This window comes from Lepisosteus platostomus, chromosome 17 (assembly GCF_059453375.1).
Source record: "Lepisosteus platostomus isolate fLepPlt1 chromosome 17, fLepPlt1.hap1, whole genome shotgun sequence".
In the NCBI taxonomy this organism is placed as follows: domain Eukaryota; kingdom Metazoa; phylum Chordata; class Actinopteri; order Semionotiformes; family Lepisosteidae; genus Lepisosteus; species Lepisosteus platostomus.
The window spans coordinates 6,628,362-6,646,300 of record NC_142627.1 but is presented as its reverse complement, the minus strand read 5'-3'; the positions used below and the strand labels follow the sequence as shown (position 1 = coordinate 6,646,300).

Sequence of the window (17,939 nt, the reverse complement as noted above, 5' to 3'; positions counted from 1 at the left end):
ATTATTATTATTAGTAGTAGTAGTAGTAGTAGTAGTATTGTTGTTGACTATTATTATTGTTGATTACTACTACTACTACTACTATTATTATTATTATTATTATTATTATTATTATTATTATTATTAGGTGTCTCCTCTGCAAATTGTAGTGTATGCAGATCTCTTCTACCAAGCTTTTACATCAGTTAAAGCTCAACCAATGATATTTGGAAGGGTTTTTTCTTATTTTATATTTCTGTTTTTCATAAGGAATGTCAAAGAGTAGCTCACACATGTTAAATAGAATTCAAGTCTTTTGATGGTGTGTTCTCTATGGTGGAAGTAATCAATAGAATATTGAAAATGGTAAGTTATTACTTGATTTATGTGGGTCCTTATTCATCATGCATTTCTCATTGGGTTTGTATCAAAAATGTATCACTTTTTATGGATACATTTCTTTTGGATTTTCAGGCACAGTGGTACAAGCAGAGTCCAAGGGAAACAACATCAAGACACTTATTTTAGAGCAGTCATGCTCAATGCTGAGCACCTCTTTTTCTTCCGCTTGCTCTAGGTCCGTATTTAATTCTTCATGGCTGAGCTGAACATTCTCTCTTTTCCAGTCAACAAGACACGCTCGGCCATTTCTCAACTTTCAGCTTTTAGAAGGCCTATCATACTGTATAATCTATTCAAATAACATGGAACAAATCAGATTTCATATATACATCATTTACGCAGTAAAAATCTGAATTAATTCAGATAAAGAGGTGACAAAGTGCCTTCCACAGGCCTGAAAGAATTGCGTCTTTTCAATGTTAACATCACTCCCATGAAAGAGTCCCACTGGGGTTCAATGGGGCCACAATATGAAACAATTGATTTGTGCATCTCGGAGCTTGACAGCTGCAGCCCTCTCATTAGTATTCTAGGGCAGGCAAGGCAGAGACACTGTTACCAAACATCAGCTCCCGGCTTCAAAGACGACCTGCACTTGCTGATATGCATTGCCAACAAGGAGCGATTCATCATCATGTCAGAGCTCTTCACAGCATTGATCAAACATTCGCCCACATCGCCCATGTCGCAAAAAAACAGGGCCCAGCGATCCACAAATAATTAACTCACAAGCCAACAGCCTCTTTCGTTGCAGATGGAGTCGCACTGGACTGTTGATGGACTTCTCCTAAGAGTTGGAATCTCCGTGATTAAGGCAGTAAAGCAAAATGTATTATGTTAATCTTTCACGATGCCCTGCATTGTCCCTCACGGAGGAAGGGAAGCTGCAGAAGTTGAGACTGCGCCTCCACGTTTTTTTTTGGTCTTTACAGTCAAGCTTTTGGTGTCAGACAGCAAGGAGATCGGATTAACGATCGCTGTGTTTCCCACCAAGGCAGTGAATGCTTGCAGTGACCCAGAGCAGACACGCAGAGAGATCCCAGCTTTCTTTGTGTTTAGAGAACGCTGGGGGTGATCGCAAAGATGTGACGCACCCCCCTCCTGGCTGTCCACTCACCCCACTACTCTACAACCCCCTCCACCGCCTCCCAAGTCGTGTGTTTTTCAAGCTGGGGCAGAATAACAATGCAGAAGTCTGGGTACCATGGGCTCAGGGTTTTATACGCTGAGGGTCTGGTGGGCTTTTGTGAGGGAAAAAAAAAGTGCTTGATTTGGAAATCACGAAATGAATACTCATATCTTTGATCAACAAACATTTAACACCAGCCTAACACATGGCAAGAATGAAATGTTTTGCCTACTCCTACAGTACGTTTTGTTTCTTATTATTGTCTGTGGGTTGTAAAGAAAAGTTTTCAGTGTACTTGATTTAAATAAGGAAAGGAAAGCTGTCTCATACTTATCGCTCTTCCAAGTAGTACTTATTGACATTGGATAGGCTGTATATAGTACGCATACAAGTATTTACTGTAAATGCATGTGGATTGTGGATTGAATGAGCATTTTTCTTTGGTAGGAATGTCTGTTTTCCATGGCAATATAGTTAACATAGTTTGAAAAAAGGATAAAACTGTCTCTCAGTGAGGTTCAGCACATGTATTGTGTTTAACAGACTATTGTTTAAATAACATCTAAAAACAGAAAATGAAAAATACTTGCTACACCCATTTTTGCACACCAGTGTTGTTTCTGTCACCGTGCCTCCCTGACTGCTGGGTTTGACCGAGAGCGCAGATGTAGTCCCTTTTAATCAGTCATTTGTACAAAGAAAACCTTCAGCATTTCAGAACAACATCCTGGCTTCATATCGTGAGCTTCATGACATTTTTAGATCTCAAGGACAGTTCATTTCCCTTTCCTGATTCCTATTGTGTGGCATGTACTGTATGTATTCCCAGTGTGAGGGAGGTGTGCAGATTTCCAGGAACCAGAACGAAGAACTATCTGTTTTTTCCCAAAAAAATATCTGCTAACGAGGGATTTATAGTGGAAAAAAGCATTTTTAACAGAATGAATTGCAAGGAACAATTTCTAGAGATTTTTAAAAAATCATATAAACCAACTAAGGCTTTTATCGTGAATAAGTAATGAATGTATTAAAATAATTGTTTACAATTATTTTAATTAAAAACGAAACAGAAAAAACACATCGCAAACTGACTGCCCTCATGGTCACGATAATAACTGACAAAAATCACAGATTGGAAAACCTAACTAAAGCCCAGAAAATTACTTTCCGAAATGTATATAACACACACAGTTAAGAGAGTCTGAACAGAGTGACTGGCATAGTGTTTAAGAGCCAAAGTGTCATCAATATTAACATAAAACATTAGAAACATTGACAAAAGATTGGTGGTTTGTAATGGGAGGAAGACATTCTGTCAAGACAGGAGCCACAATTACAGTATCTACGACACATTATCTGGCAATGTCCGAGATAACTTGTCAACACAGAGGTTATGTCATCGGAGGAGTCCACTCTCTATTGTGCCTCTGGAGTGAAGTTTCCTAATTCTGCTCTTATCTCTGCCCTCCAAATGAACTGGGGACAGAGAGGATTTGGAGATGGCAGTGCCCCCAAACTAAAAAAAGCTGCAAGAATTGCATAGCCTAGGCAATACAATATGTATCTCTGACCTGATTTTTCAAAGTCGGTAAGACCTTAGTACAGACATTCAAGTTAAAAACTAAAGTCCAGAGGTGTGAATTCCACCAGGGCAGACTTACGAAAAGGTTCCAAAAAGCATGCATTATATCCTTTAGAAAATGTACAAATAAAGATACATACTGTATAGGACAGGAGAGACGATCATAACTGGTTTTATTCATTATTGACAATTTTTCTAGGTTTTTGAAAATCAAGTCTCTTTTTTATGGGGTTGTTGTACCATGGACAAATTCTCAATATCTGTGTCAGGTGTGGATTTTGCTTGATGCGTGCTGCACTGTGAACACAGCTCGGCAGTCTTATTTCGGTTTTGATGTTCCTGAACGATCGAAACGCACTGAACTTGTCACGTGCTTCTCCAGGATGACGAGGAAACAGCCCATTGCTGTGGTACTGCTCTCTCACGGTTTTCAGTGCCGACCTGGGCTTGGGTCATATCGCTGTATCATTACGATCGAGTTATGAACCCTGTGCAGGTCTCGGAGAGAGCCCGATGGCTTACGACTCTGAGAGGCGAGATGAGAGGGTAGGCGAAGGATCCACAGCTAGAAGGGTCTTCATGTCAGTGGTCAGTGGTCAGTGGTCAGTGGTCAGTGGTTTGAGGCGTGAGGCCTGAGGTGTGAGGCGTGAGGCGTGAGACGTGAGGCGTGAGGCGTGAGGCATGAGGCATGAGGCATGAGGTTTGAGGTTTGAGGTTTGAGGTTTGAGGTTTGAGGATGCCACAAGCTCAGGAGGCGGATAGATTCCTAATATCGAGCGAGGACTAGGAGTGAACGGAGGGTTTAAATAGTGAAGGAAAAGGAGATTGAATCATGAGGTTCAATTAATGCCAGCTTTGCTTGTAACAGTCATGCAGCGTTCGAGAAATGAACTGACCCCCTCTTTAATATAACATCAATGATCAGTCCCCATACATGACAAGGAATCTGATTTACACCACTCCCACCCCCAAAACAGCTGTATGTGCTGTATATGATCTGCAATTTAAAGGCTCATATACCACACCTGATTGACTATTTGTTCAAGAACAGATGGAAATGAAACAGCCTTAAAAAGCCAAGTATTAGCAATGTTGTGCATAGACGACACACTGCAACACATTGTGCCTATTTCTCAGTTAAGTCCAATATCTTCCCATCCAAGCCAAACGACTTATTAGATTTGGGTTCTGGTATGTTTGAAATGCATCCAACAGGCATACATTGTCTTAATTCCTTCTTTCTGTCTTCTTACAGCAGGTTCAGGAAAGACCCACACATACAAAGCTGTAGGGCTTCTAAGCTGTAGCAAAAATGTATGCATTTTACAGCCATCTCCAGCCCAAGTTACAACAAGTTAGGGCTGATTTTTCAAATCAGACTGAACAAATCACCAGTAGAAGTAATCTGTGAGCCAGACCTTCTCAAACAATCAGTATGTGCAACATCTGATGTCATTTAAAAGATGTGCTTGACCTTTGCCTCTTTTTTTTCTGAAATCTTATGTATGATGGTTGGCACTAGAAAGAAAGCCTTAATCAAAGGGGTTAACAAAGGCTGTTCATTAATGTTTGCTCATTTTGCAATGTGTGTTTTTGTGCTTAAATACAGCTAAACCGCACGAAATGAGACCCACTCTCTAAACACTTTTGCTCCACAGCCCTACAGTTGCAATCTCTGAAAAAAATGTCCTGCTTTATATGCGCAGAACATTTTGTGGAAGATACTGTTTGAGAACTAAGGATTTTCAACAAAGGAATGGACATTGAAACCATTGACAAACTTAACTGACTGAATCTGACATAATTCTGGTGGTCTTTTCGACTGCATTTGTCCTTGCTGCCCAGCTTGAACAACTCCCTTCAGTGGTTTCCTTGAGCTGCATTGTGCTCAAACCGGGTGATTCATTTCAAAATGGGATGACATGAGTTCCTAAGACCTTTCACCTTAAGGTCTAGAAAACCTCTAATCTACAGTGAAACACTGGCACTGCTAAACGCTGATCCTGGGCAATTTGCACAATCTGTTTTCTATATTTCTGAGTGCTGCTAATACAAACAATGAAATCACCCTTGGAATACTGCCAGCAACTTTTACAGAGGGAGTGTAGTCCCTTCTAACATTGACCAGATCACAGGGCACATTCTGGTGTTTATTTACTTTCATTTATTTATCCTTCCTACAAACAGTTTTGTCTTGGTAAATTCCAAGTAAAGTATATATGTTTTATTTGAACTTTTTATTTGTTTTGTATTTATTTGTGCTGTTGTTACTGGTGTGTTTCTTTGCATATTTGTTCATTTATTCACTCGTGAAATGTTTTGTTTTGTAGCACGGAAATAAATACCTTGCTGTTTCCAGAACTTTCTTGTTCCAGACGTCTGAAACTGGGGGTGCTTCCCAAGCCACACTGAAAGCACCGTGACGTAATACTGCCTCCTGGTGGCCGTGTTTAGTACCACACAGGCGAAAGAGGGTTAGGACTTTCCTGGACATGAGAGTATTCAATCACGATCCCATTGGAAAGGTGAGATCAAACTGACGGCTCTACGTTTTCCAACAATTCATCTATAGAATAAAAACTATTAAAAACAGGTTTGCCTCTCTAAAAGTCACAAGATGCACCATTGGCAGACCGAACATTTGTGATGATTTTATATACGCTTTAGGTACAAGTTACGGTACTTTTAAATCACTGAAGATATTTAATTAGCAATTATTTCCAAAGGCTTTTCTAAATGTTTACTAAAGCCCTAGCACAATTCTAGCACATTCGTTAATAAATTAAAGCCCCTTCTAGGCAAAAGTAAAGTTTGGATTTGCCGAAGGGAGGAAGGCCTGAAGAGAGAAATCTGTGAGTGGGTTGGGTACAAGTATTTAAATCTTGGGAGGTTCACTGCCAACACTGAAACAGGGCCAGAGAAAACATGTTTAAAGTAAAGTAAGAAGAGGATATTTCGGACTGAAAAGAGGAGCCATGTCTTTGTGGAGGTATGGAACTAATAACCCACTCAGGCTGTTGAAACAGATTTCCCTGGCATACATCAGGAACAACTGATAGATGAGATCCCCGGAATCTCTTTGTCCTCAAAACAAACATATTTATTTATGCCAGCAGCCATATCACCCTGCAGCTCAGCTCATGACAATTCACTGAAGCCCAGCAGGAGTGAGCCTGGTCAGTACCTGGATGAGAGACCTCCTGGGAAAAACTAAGGTTGCTGCTGGAACAGGTGTTAGTTGGGCCAGCAGGGGGTGCTCACCCTGCGGTCTGTGGGGGTCCTAATACCCCAGTATAGTGACAGGGACACCATACTGTAAAAAGGTGCCATGCTTTGGATGAGACATAAAATCGAGGTCCTGATTCTCTATGGTCATTAAAAAAATCCCAGGGCATTTCTTGAAAAGAGTAGGGGTGTTACCTGGCATCTGGGCCAAATTTCTCCCTGGTCTTTATCCCCATCTCTGAACTGGCTTCATCACTCTGCTCTCAGCTGGTGTGTGGGGAGCGGACTGGTGCACTATGGCTGCCGTCTCATCACCCAGCTGGGGCTACAGACTGGTGGTGCTGGAGGGGAGTCCCCATTACCTGTAAAGCACTTTGAGTGGAGTGTCCAGAAAAGTGCTATATATGTGTAAGGAATTATTACTATATTTAGAAGCCCCTGTTAGATCAAAGTCTGCAACTGCAGTTTCAATGAACATGGAGTTGTGGTTGACTGTCCTGACAGGGGCACCCTAAGGAATAAATAAACCCTTGTCGTGACCTTCCCCTGAAACATCCCTCCGCCAGTCCTGTAGAATCAGGCAAAATCATGATAGGATAAGATCACTTTATTAGCCATATACAATTTCTTGCATTAGGAATTCATCTTTTCACATACCTCAGCTTTCTCTCCATGAGGCATAGACACACAGACAGGGAGAGAAGCTTGGGGTCAGAGCACAGGGTCAGCACCCCTGGAGCAGCTGGGGTTAAGGGCCTTGCTCAGGGGCCCAACAGAGTAGGATTCCTCTATCGGCCGCGGGATTTGAACTGGCAAATCCACATCCAGCCACAGGCACAGATCCTTAGGTACAGTGCCACCCATTTGAGTACTAGACATTTAAGTACTACCATCCAAACCGTTCTCAGCTCTGTAAATACACGCATTGCTTTGAGGAATGGGTTTTCACGCTCGGCGGACGCAGAGGACGCCGGTCCGGACAGAGGTTTTGCCCGTGCGCGCACACGGACGGGACTCGGGGCCGCTCGCAGACGCCGGCGCTCACCGCTGCGGCGCACAGCTCACTGGGCAGGGGGAGGGCTTTTATTTTGAAGAGGGCTCTACAGGAAGTAAAGGGAAAGGACCGGGATTCACGGAGAGCTCCTTGCGGGAATCTCTCTCTCTCCTTTTCTTCATCTCTGCTCTGCTTTCCGACCCACGATTGAAACAAAAAACACACACACACACAAGAGCCCGCGTCCCAGGCAGCCATGTCCGAGACTTACGGTAGGCACCGCGGCTGGTTTCACGGTGATTAAACATGTCTTCGCCCGGTAACTTGAGAGCGGCAGGTGTCCGGGGAGAGCCGGGTCTTTCCGGGACGGACCTGCCGCGGTCGGAGCGGCGCCCAGGCGGGCCTGAGAAGCGGTTTGCTTCCCGTTTCTCTCCACCGGCCGCGGGGAGACGCGTACTGTGTGGATTGTAAAATGACCAGATCTGAGCCGCCGGGTTGAATTCGTGCTTACAGAAAAGTAAGCTCACTGGTACTCTTTGTAACGTAAATGGTGTTTAAACAAGCGTATTGTAAAGGCAGGCGAAACCCTCTTAATATCTAGCGGTGTGATCACTTGTCAAAGGCTGTTTTGGAGATGCGGATTTGAAAAACCCTTTCGCTATCTTCTCACATAATAATAGCTTTCTTTCTCCTGGCTCTTTATAAAAAAACAGGCAAGTTCCCGTAACAAGAAGATGCGAGTCCTTTTTGCCCAGTTCCTCAAATGCATGTTAGCCATCTACGCTTCATTGTGTTTTTACAGATGAAACTATCTGGTAAATACCGTCGCAGGCGCTGTCAGGAGCCAGGTGCGTTTCGTGCGAAAGGGGGCAGGCAGAAATATAGGCATTGGAGCTGGCGATTTGACTTCGTGACCCAACATGGTCTTTTACAGCGCGTATTAATCGCGTGTCACCCTGGGGTGCCCATGCCGAGCTCAGAGCTGGAAGGTGTTGTTGCGGGAAGTACCTGGAGCTGCCAGGGAGAGGAGAGATAAGGCGCCGGCGGCCTGGACTGGAACGGACGAGACTTGTCCGCTGTAATTCATCCCAGACTGCTGTGCTGACAGATCGCTGCGTTAATTCAATTAGGAGGGCCTGTGTTAGCGTCTGCTGTCAGCATGCGAGGGGGGCTGATTTAGGACTGGAAGCGGTGCAAGAGATGTTTTTTTTCGTTCTGTGGACTGCTGTTGTGCCTGACAGGACGCAGTTCACCTTGACGCACCAGAGTCTGCGGGTGCCGGACCCAGGAGGTTTTTTGTGTCTCTTTTAAATTGCCAACAGCTGTGGGTTGTAGAGAGGGGATAATGTGGTCAGGTTAAACCAAGGGAAGAGTTCAGTACTTCTCCCGGGTGAGGAGCTGCTTAGCACTGAAGGAGAGCTGGAACACCTCTGGATTTGGGATCCCTAACACTGGAGTTGGGATGCTCTGCCTTAGATTGCCCACAGCTATATCACTCTGCAACTCACATCTGGCAGCCCGCTGGAGCTCAGCAGGTGTGAGCCTGGTCAGTACCTGGATGGGAGACCTCCTGGGAAAGTTAAGGTTGCTGCTGGAAGAGATGTTAGTGGGGCCAGCAGGGGGCGCTCACTCTGTGGTCTGTGTGGGTCTTAATGCCCCAGTATAGCGAGGGGGACACTATACTGTAAAAAGTAATTGTCTTTTGGATGAGATGTAAAACCGAGGTCCTGACTCTCTGTGGTCATTAAATATTCCAGGGTGTTTCTTGAAAGTGTAGGGGTGTTACCCTGGCATCCGGGCCAAATTTCCCTCTGGCTTTACCAGTCATGGCCTCCTAGTAGTCCCCATCTCTGAACTGGCTTCATCACTCTGTTCTCCTCCCCACTGGGGAGCGTACTGGAGCACTCTGGCTCCAGGTGGGGCTGCACACTGGTGGTGGACGAGAGTCCCCCTTACCTGTTAAGTGCTTTGAGCGGAGTGTCCAGAAAAGTGCTATATAAGTATAAGGAATTATTATTATTAGATGGATGCAGATGTAGAGGAGTTCTTTGGCTATGATCCGGTCAGGACTACTGTAACCTGGTTTGTTTCTGGTTTGTTTCCACAGACTTCCTGTTCAAGTTTCTGGTGATTGGGAATGCAGGTACAGGCAAGTCATGTCTCCTCCACCAGTTCATCGAGAGAAAATGTAAGTGCTGTCCAATTTCTGTGGAGCTTGCATACAGTTCTTTTTATGTTGTGTTTTTTAATAAGCGTAGGTGTTTGAGAGAAGCAATTTGACAGGGATGGTCCACTGTAGCTTATTGATGCTTGATCCATCAGCCCATCTAGCTGTTTTGGAAGGATTGCAGCTGTTTTAGCTCGGAGAATGTGGCCAGGTAGCTCTGTGAGCAGCACGTCACAGCTCATTTACAAGAAAATTCGTAATGAGGATCCTTAATTAAGTGATGAGTCTAGATGAGCAAAACTGGGCTGATGGACCTCCTCTCCTTTTGAATCTTTCTTAGGTTTTTCAAAACGTTTTCTCAAAGTATTCAGTGCAGCTCTGTGTCCAGGTCTGTGAAACTGACTGTTTTTTTTGTCTAGTCAAAGAGGACTCGAATCACACCATTGGAGTGGAGTTTGGCTCGAAGATTATAAACGTGGTGAATAAATTTGTCAAGCTGCAGATCTGGGACACTGCAGGGCAAGAGCGATTCAGGTATGGTGCTAATATTTTCAGCCGATGTTCCCCGGACTTGACAAGTCACTGCTGTGTTAGTGCTCCTGTTGAAGTCTAGCCCTGGAGCATTTGGTGATCACCAAGTGCGTTTATTATTCTGATCCATGCCAAAAAGCAGCTATGTATGTTATGATCATTAAATGAGGTTTCTTCACGTTTTTATGTCTAAATAGGGATAAAGTAGTTTTCATTACAGTGTCGAGAGGTAATGTGAAGTAGTATTGCAATTTGTGCTCTGATGTCGGGTAGCAAGTAATAAGTGAGCTTTTCTTCCTTTTTCTCTGTACATCACTGTCTACATTGTCTTCCCACCCCAGAATAGCACAGTTTGTTCTATGCAGTACAGGTCTGTGCTGGATGTCCAATGCTGGTGGCATGACTGCAGCTGCACCCTCCTGCATGCTTTGTGAGCAGTGTTGTTTTAGGCTGTCCTTCAGATTCACTGAAGAGTGCAGCTTCAGAAGCTCAGGGGTATCGAAGCTTTAGTACGTTAATGTGCTTCCATTTGTGCAGAATTATGAGTGTGTCTCTATGGTTACTCGAACACCAAAACCAGATCATCTTAAATTAATTTTGTAAGGAACTGTGCAATTACGTAGTGCATAAACACTAAAGTGGGATCTGTTTAAGTCCACTGTGGCTCCCAGCTGGTGTCTGAGCATCTCTTCACAGATCTGTGACAAAAGTGACGGGACATATCTGTCTTGTCATAACTTTACGTCACAACTTCTGCATTGGATGGCTGTTGATCTTTGATGCATGAAATGTGCTTCTAGTCTTTCTCGGTTATTTTTTTTTTTTTAGAGGTTCAGCAGTTCTGCTTATTCCAGAGAAACAAATATGACTCCCAGGGAGCAGTTGTCTGACCTGTTTGAAGTTTCACAAGCTGCTGGTTCTTGTACTGTTTGCACCAGTATCAAGCTTGATACTGTCTTTGCTCTATGTGCCTGTCTAAGCAGGTTAACTGTAAGGTAACAAGCCTGAAATATCCATCACCTGTGCATGGTTTCAGTAAAAGCCTGCACTGTATGCACAGTAGCCTGAACCAGATCCAGCTGTTGATTACTGCTATAGTACACTGACCATGTGGCTGAGCAGGGGAAAACGTGGAGAATTCACTGATTCCTGGTTAACTCTTCAGTGTCATCTCCTGGCAGGTCAGTCACCAGGAGCTACTACAGAGGGGCTGCAGGGGCTCTGCTGGTCTATGACATCACCAGGTAAGAGCCTCGTACAGTAGAACCTGCTTGATGCTCAGTCACACTGCCTTGATGAAAATAATCAAATTAAAACACAGTGTCTTTTTTCCCCCTGGAACCGGTAAAGCTTTCCAATAGATCACTATAAGTTTTCTAGAAGAAACGCAGTGGAAGGTTACTTAGTAACCAAAGTATACTAAAAAAACCATCACTTTTGGCTTTAAAGCCTTAAGCATTATTTTTACTTTTTGTATAGGAAAGTGAAGTGCTGTTCCTCTGCAGTGCTGATGTGAAGGAGAGCTGTTGCAAAGTGAAGACTGGAGTTTATTCTTTTGTACTCCTTTACCTCGTCGCAAGAAAAGCCCAGTAGATTTGCTGAACAGAAATAAATGTGCTCCTACGACGTTAATGTGATGTCCGGGCTTCTGTGAAGCTTAGAAGGGCATTTCGCGTTTGTAAACCGCATGGCAAATGCAGGCGTGTGTCTTGCGATGGAACGCGTCCTTGATTTAAAGCCATCTGTAATGTTCTGTTTGGACACAGCCGAGAAACCTACAACGCACTCACCAACTGGCTGACGGACGCCAGGATGCTGGCCAGCCAGAACATCGTCATCATCCTGTGTGGCAATAAGAAGGATTTGGATGCAGACAGGGAGGTGACATTCCTGGAGGCTTCAAGGTTTGCTCAAGAAAACGGTAAGTGTCCCTTGCCATTTCTGAGCCTGAATCGTGTGAAGGAACATTCTTACGGAGCCAAAGTGGGGCATTAGTTGGTGTGGTACTTATTTATTTAGCATCGAAGGAAGTGTAGTCTCTTTTTCATGCCTTGTTCTAAACCAGGTTTATAAAATCCTGTTGCCAAGCGGTTTCTCCACTTCAGGTTTTACAAGGTGCAGGCTGATGTATTGTTAAACAGTAGGTTGATATTTTGGTGATATATTGATGGTTTGGGGCTTTGATATTTCTGTAAATATTAGCATTAAACATAGAGGCTCCATGAAGTGCAATATAAAACAACTATAAATAAATAAGCCCTGCAGTGCTTCATTTACCCTGGAGTTTTTATATTGCATTTCATAAAGATCTGACGGTCTTAAAAACTAAATGCAGCCAAGAGAGTTTCCCTTCTATTTCACCAGTGCTGGTGGGCTACAGGCCTCTTGTGTCTCAGAGCCTGGGGCGTTGGGTAGCAAACCTGTCCCCACAGGAGATATATTCTGTCAATTAATGAAAGTATGGTCTGGGTTTCCTTTTGTCGCTTTAGTAACTTCTATTTTTTAATCAGCTTGGTGTTCTTTCATGATCAAGTAAAAAACGTTCCTGGAATGAGTTTTTGTGGTGTGTCAAGAGTGTAGTTCCCATGGAGTGCCACTAGAGGTCATGGTACTTTCATATTGGTTGTGGTTTTCTTTTTCCTTGCTCCTCTCTTTCCCTGCCCTCCTTTAGACTGGGCCTAAACAGCAACAGTAGTATGTTTATTGTACAAATCACCTGCCTCTTAAGCCTTAACGTCTGATATTCACTGAAAGTTAACAGTCTTACGCATTCCCACATCCTGTCTTCCAGAGCTGATGTTCCTGGAGACGAGCGCACTCACAGGGGAGAATGTGGAGGAGGCCTTTGTGCAGTGTGCCAGGAAAATCCTGAACAAGATTGAATCGGGTATCTGTTTTCTTTGTCTGCCTCAGTGAAGCTGCACAATCACAGATTTGCTTATGCAACACTTATTTATGCAGTGTTCCCTAAACCAATTCCGCCTTTCCCCTGCGCCGGTTGAGCCCGCGTCTCATCAATATCGTATTAGTTCTGTTGCTTTGGGTTTTCTGTGGTGTGTGTGATGAGTGCAGTTGTCTGGAATCTAGGTTTCTAAAGGAATGACCAAGCACTGGCTAGATCTGACAAGTGGGCAGGACAGATTAGGGTTTGATGTGCTTTATGCTTTCGATTGATGAGATGATCGAGACAACGGAGGGTTTGATCTGAACCAGTGCCAGTTCTTTATGGATCACATTGAGATTTTAAAAAGTACCCCTTTCCTTGTACTTGTATATTTATTTTAGTGGGTACTGAAGGTGAGTATTTGCACTTGGTATTTAGAAATAAAAACAGCCTCCAGCACTGTGCAGAGAAAAGCAATCTGATATTACAGGGTACAGTTAAGATAAGATTTTATTGTCCCCTGAGGGAAATTTTTTATGGACACCCAGCACTCCTGTACATTTAAATAGAATGCAAAAAAAAAGAGAGAAGAAAAACATTGCACATCATTCTATTGCACATGTACAGTATAACACATAACAACATGTAACATTTATAACACATCACAAAACATATTGCACTCAAGTGGGTTGTAAGGGTCAAAATTGTGCTTATCCTTGACATTTGCGTTGATAGCTCTAATGGATAGTGGAACAAAGGAATGTTTGTATTTGATTGATTTACATTTGGGAACCCTAAAACATTTGCCAGAAGAAAGAAGTTGATATTCAGAGTTGAGGATGTGGGAAGGATCTGATATAATTTTCCCAGCCTGTTTGATTATGGATTTTTCAAAGATTGTCTGCAGGGAGGGGTGCTGTTTCACTCCCATGACCTTCACAGCTGTCTGGATGAGGCGGGTCATTTGCGATTTAAAATGAACTGATAGATTGCCAAACCACACTGAAATACCATACCTGATAATGCTCTCGATTACAGCACGATTAAAGAGTAGCATTACTTCTTGTCGAACCCCAAACACTCTTAGTCTTCGCAGGAAATATAAGTGCTGCTGAACTTTGGAACAAACACTCTCCACATGAGTAGACCAGCACACGTTACTGTCTATGTGTACACCTAAGTACTTATATCAATTGACCTGAGTGATAAATTCGTTGTGGATTACTACCTGTGAGTGATCACCAACTGCTCTGGGATCGAAAACTATTTCTTTAGTTTTTTAACATTGAGAATTAGGCTTTGTTGTCACACCATTGCTCAAACCTTTGCATTTCTGACATGTATACAGCTGAGCTGCTTCCTCTATGCATTAAGCCAAGAACAGCTGTATCATCTGAGAATTTGAAAATGAAGTTGCTTTGACTACTGCTTGTTCAATCACTTGTATAAAGTGTGGACAGAACTGGAGAGCTCACACAGCCCTGAGGGGCACCTGTGCTTATAGATCGTGACTCGGAAAGAGTTTTGTTGACCCTGACATACTGTGTGCGATTTGTTAAAAATGAATGGTACCATCTTATAATGTTATGGTTAACGGACATTTGCTTCAACTTACTTATCAATAGATGGGGCTGCAGCGTATTAAATGCAGAGCTGAAGTCCACAAACGGCATCCGAGCACAAGCATATTTAGGGATCAGAGCACCCAGCCCTGGTCCTTAAAGGGGTGCTGTCTGGATGACTTGTGGGTTAAATGTGGAATATTGAATGACATGCCTCAGGGCATTAACTGTTCTTTATACACGCTGCTGTACCAGGGGAATTGGATCCAGAGAGAATGGGATCAGGGATTCAGTACGGAGATGCCGCTTTGAGACAGCTGAGGTCACCCCGCAGAGCCCAGGCCCAGAGCACCCAGGAATGTGGCTGTTAGTGACAGAAAGACACCCTACTGGAAACAAGGTGAGTGTGAGCAGGAGGCCAGGAGAGTGACCCCCGTCTCGCCTGCACTTGTGTGAACCCAGAGCAGTTCAAGAGCAGCGTGCCTCAATTCACATCCAGCTGTCGGTTCTCTGTGCACAAACAAAAACGGACTGATTATCCTGGAGTTGACTCCAGCATGTGTTCGGGCTGTTTGCGTGACGTGCTGTAAAGTAAAACAGTGCGATCCAAATTATTTTAAAATTGCTTTTCATTCTTGACTGTGTTTTACTTGACCTTTACATACCCAAGGAGTGAAATTAGATTCATTTGCATTGTGGATCTCTCCAGTATGTTTAGAAATTTTGGTTTAGGTCGCAGTTACCCTGTAGAATTACTTAAGTGAATTACAGGTTACCTTTTTTCGCTGACAAAATCAGAATTCCTCTGTCCAGTACAAATATTTCTGTTGTTCCGTGTAACCATCGTTTACAAATAAACCCATGAACTGAAGATCAGCGGTTTCCTTGTACAAACCACTGCTGATGTGATTAAGGCACAATGCCAAGATGAGGTCTTAATGGCAATTAGGCCTTTGTCTGCTGCAGATAAGGCCGCCTCCCAGCCCTTCTCTGTATTAGGCATTTGGGAGCTGCTGGGCCCCAGATCGTGGGAGCTCCTCCAAGATCTATCTTGGACTCCTGCTATTTCTGATCCCTCAGCGCTGTGCAAGCCACCTCCTGAATTTCCAGCTGCAGATGGAGCAGTCCCCCACTCGCCTTACCAGATGACTGCGTCTGTACAGTTCCAGTTAAGTTATGTGCCCAGGGATACGAGGAATCCTCTGAGCTCCCAGTACTGTGAATAAATTAAGGTGGTTATATCTGACATGAGTTTGGCTCCTGTCCAGTTGTTCTGGTATTTTTAAATAACCGTATTTGGGTTCCCCTGAAATGTAAAATGCTGGCGACTTAAATAGAAAGTAAAGACATTTTAGGAACTAAACAGTTGTTGTCCCACAAGGTGCACAACATAGATTCCCAATCAGGAGCCAGTGTGTAAGTATGCACATTTTGGGGGTCAATCATCTGGTTGATGCAAAACAATCACTGAGGGATATAATTACATTTTTGTGTGTTAAACCACTGTTACATCCCAGTCAAGCCATTTTGCATTCTCTGATGAGCTCAAAGGCATGCAAACAATTATTTGCACATTCTGGGCAAGTAAACTTCTGTCCCTAATTTGATGTTCTAAAGCAGACTAATGAGTGCCAGGGGCTGGTGCTAACACTTTAGTCTGCTGCCATCAGATGTTGTAGCTAATTAGTACAAACCTGGAAAAGTTGTTTTTGTCACTGCAGCACCTAATTCCTATATAATCCATTCGAGCAGGAGTTGCCAATTTTGGCCCTGGAGGCCCACACCCTTAATCACCTCATTGAAGCCTTAATTAAAACTAAGTTTGCTCAAATGGAACATCTGCAAGTCATTTTTTTTCTGACAAGTTTTGGATTTTATTTTACTGATGAAATGCGGTAGTTAAAACGCCACCTCCAGCATGTGGAAGAGCTGCAAGCAGCCAAGCAGTTTGAATACTCCTGTTGGTAAGTCACTTAAAGGGTCGGGTTGTGCAACTGCAATCCTCTAGGATTGGGAAGCCTGGCCTTGGAGCTCTGCTGTAACTGAGCCCAGAAGCCCGTGTCCATATGTTGGCATCTTCTTTTAACCCAGCCTCTGCAGTGCTCTTGACTCTGTGCGCCCTCTCCCGCAGGTCTGATGAGAAGAGGAGGAGAGAGGCAGGGAAACCTCGGATCGGGCTCAGGGGGCTGAGCGATTCCCCGACCTTCCTTGCGGTACATATCGAGGTGCTGTCGGAGAGACTCGGGGTGTCCCCTGGGGCTCGGCCTGCTCTGGAGCGTTTAGCAGAAGAGACCTAACCGGATGTGGCCAGCGTGGTCGCAGACTCTTCTTGATGTCCGTGCCCTAACCTGCCCACTCATGAGCACCTTCCTCTCCCTGTTCGCCCGCTGTTACATCTTGCCTAAGTGCTTCATGTATAAAGTATTAATTACACTGTTACCCTCTTTAAAAGCATGTTTTATTGACTGAGCTATAGAGTATTAATCATTAGGTTATGGCACCAGTGACTCAGTTTGACCATATCCTATTAACGACTGTCAGATTCCTAAATGAGCTTTTCATCAGTCATGATCTGTCACACTGGCTTGTTGTATTGACCTGTCGTTTCTGCTGATTTCTGTGACTGTTGTATCTACTAGATTCTTTTATGATGACGTCACTCATGCATTGTTAATTTATGTCCGTAACAAGTTTTTTTTTAAATAAATGATTATAAGATTTTTTTTTATCAGTGCAGCTGCGACTGAATCTGTGGAGGATTTTACCTCATTCTTAAGGAATATCTTATCCAGAATATTAGTGCTTGGGATCCTTTGAATGCATTTTTAAAAACAGGTGGATACAAATAAATTACAATCCATTTTTGGTAGTTTCTGAAGCTGTTTTAGTTTTCTGCAGAGTAACAACTAGAAAGGGAATTTCTGGAAATTAAGAATGTTTTGCAAACTACCCAATTAAAGAATTTTCTGTTTGCCCACAAGGAGAAAGTAGCCTTTGAGCTATTACCTCTAATAATTGATGAAAGTTTAAAATGGTTCACATTTATCTAGCAGCAGATTTTGTGATAGTCTTAGGTTTTGTGACATTTCTTTGTAAGTAGAATCCTGTCTGTGTTGAATGTAGTTTACTGGTTACTGCTGCTGATACTTTTTTTGTGGAATCCAGGTAATAAGAACAAAATGATTTTATTTTACATTGGCAAAGAATGCCAACTTTTTTTTTTTAAATAAGGGACAGCAGTTATTGCCCCAGGACATTTCTAAAGGAGACAATTCCCTTAGTCCAGGCAAAAGGCAATCCATTCCAAGGACCCTCAAAGGATTAATGGACATTTGAAGGAATCAAGACGGTAATCATACCCAGTTTCTGCAATCTGACTTGACTACTGTACCTTCAAAATGCTCATTGTTGATATGTGAGGATTTGTTCCTCATAATGTTAAGGGCCTTAGTATTGCTTTCCCTGTAGAAATGAGTGGTTCCAT

The 17,939-nt window shown here is 43.3% G+C and overlaps 1 protein-coding gene across 1 annotated transcript; it reads left to right on the top strand.

Moving 5' to 3' along the window:
* Positions 1-7,402: 7,402 nt before the first annotated feature.
* Positions 7,403-17,183, top strand: rab4a (RAB4a, member RAS oncogene family). Its single transcript, XM_088609891.1, has 8 exons — positions 7,403-7,583; positions 9,419-9,499; positions 9,898-10,012; positions 11,191-11,253; positions 11,776-11,930; positions 12,801-12,896; positions 14,711-14,855; positions 16,587-17,183. The coding sequence occupies exons 1-7, from the start codon at positions 7,568-7,570 to the stop codon at positions 14,824-14,826; spliced, it is 642 nt and encodes a 213-aa protein (XP_088466017.1). The 5' UTR covers positions 7,403-7,567; the 3' UTR covers positions 14,827-14,855; positions 16,587-17,183.
* The last annotated feature ends 756 nt before the right edge of the window (positions 17,184-17,939 follow it).

Bases quoted from the DNA above. Each gene is read 5' to 3' on its own strand.
- rab4a (XM_088609891.1), top strand. The intron at 10,013-11,190 runs GTATGGTGCTAA...ATCTCCTGGCAG, and splicing joins GCAGGGCAAGAGCGATTCAG to GTCAGTCACCAGGAGCTACT. The intron at 12,897-14,710 runs GTATCTGTTTTC...CTGCTGTACCAG, and splicing joins CCTGAACAAGATTGAATCGG to GGGAATTGGATCCAGAGAGA.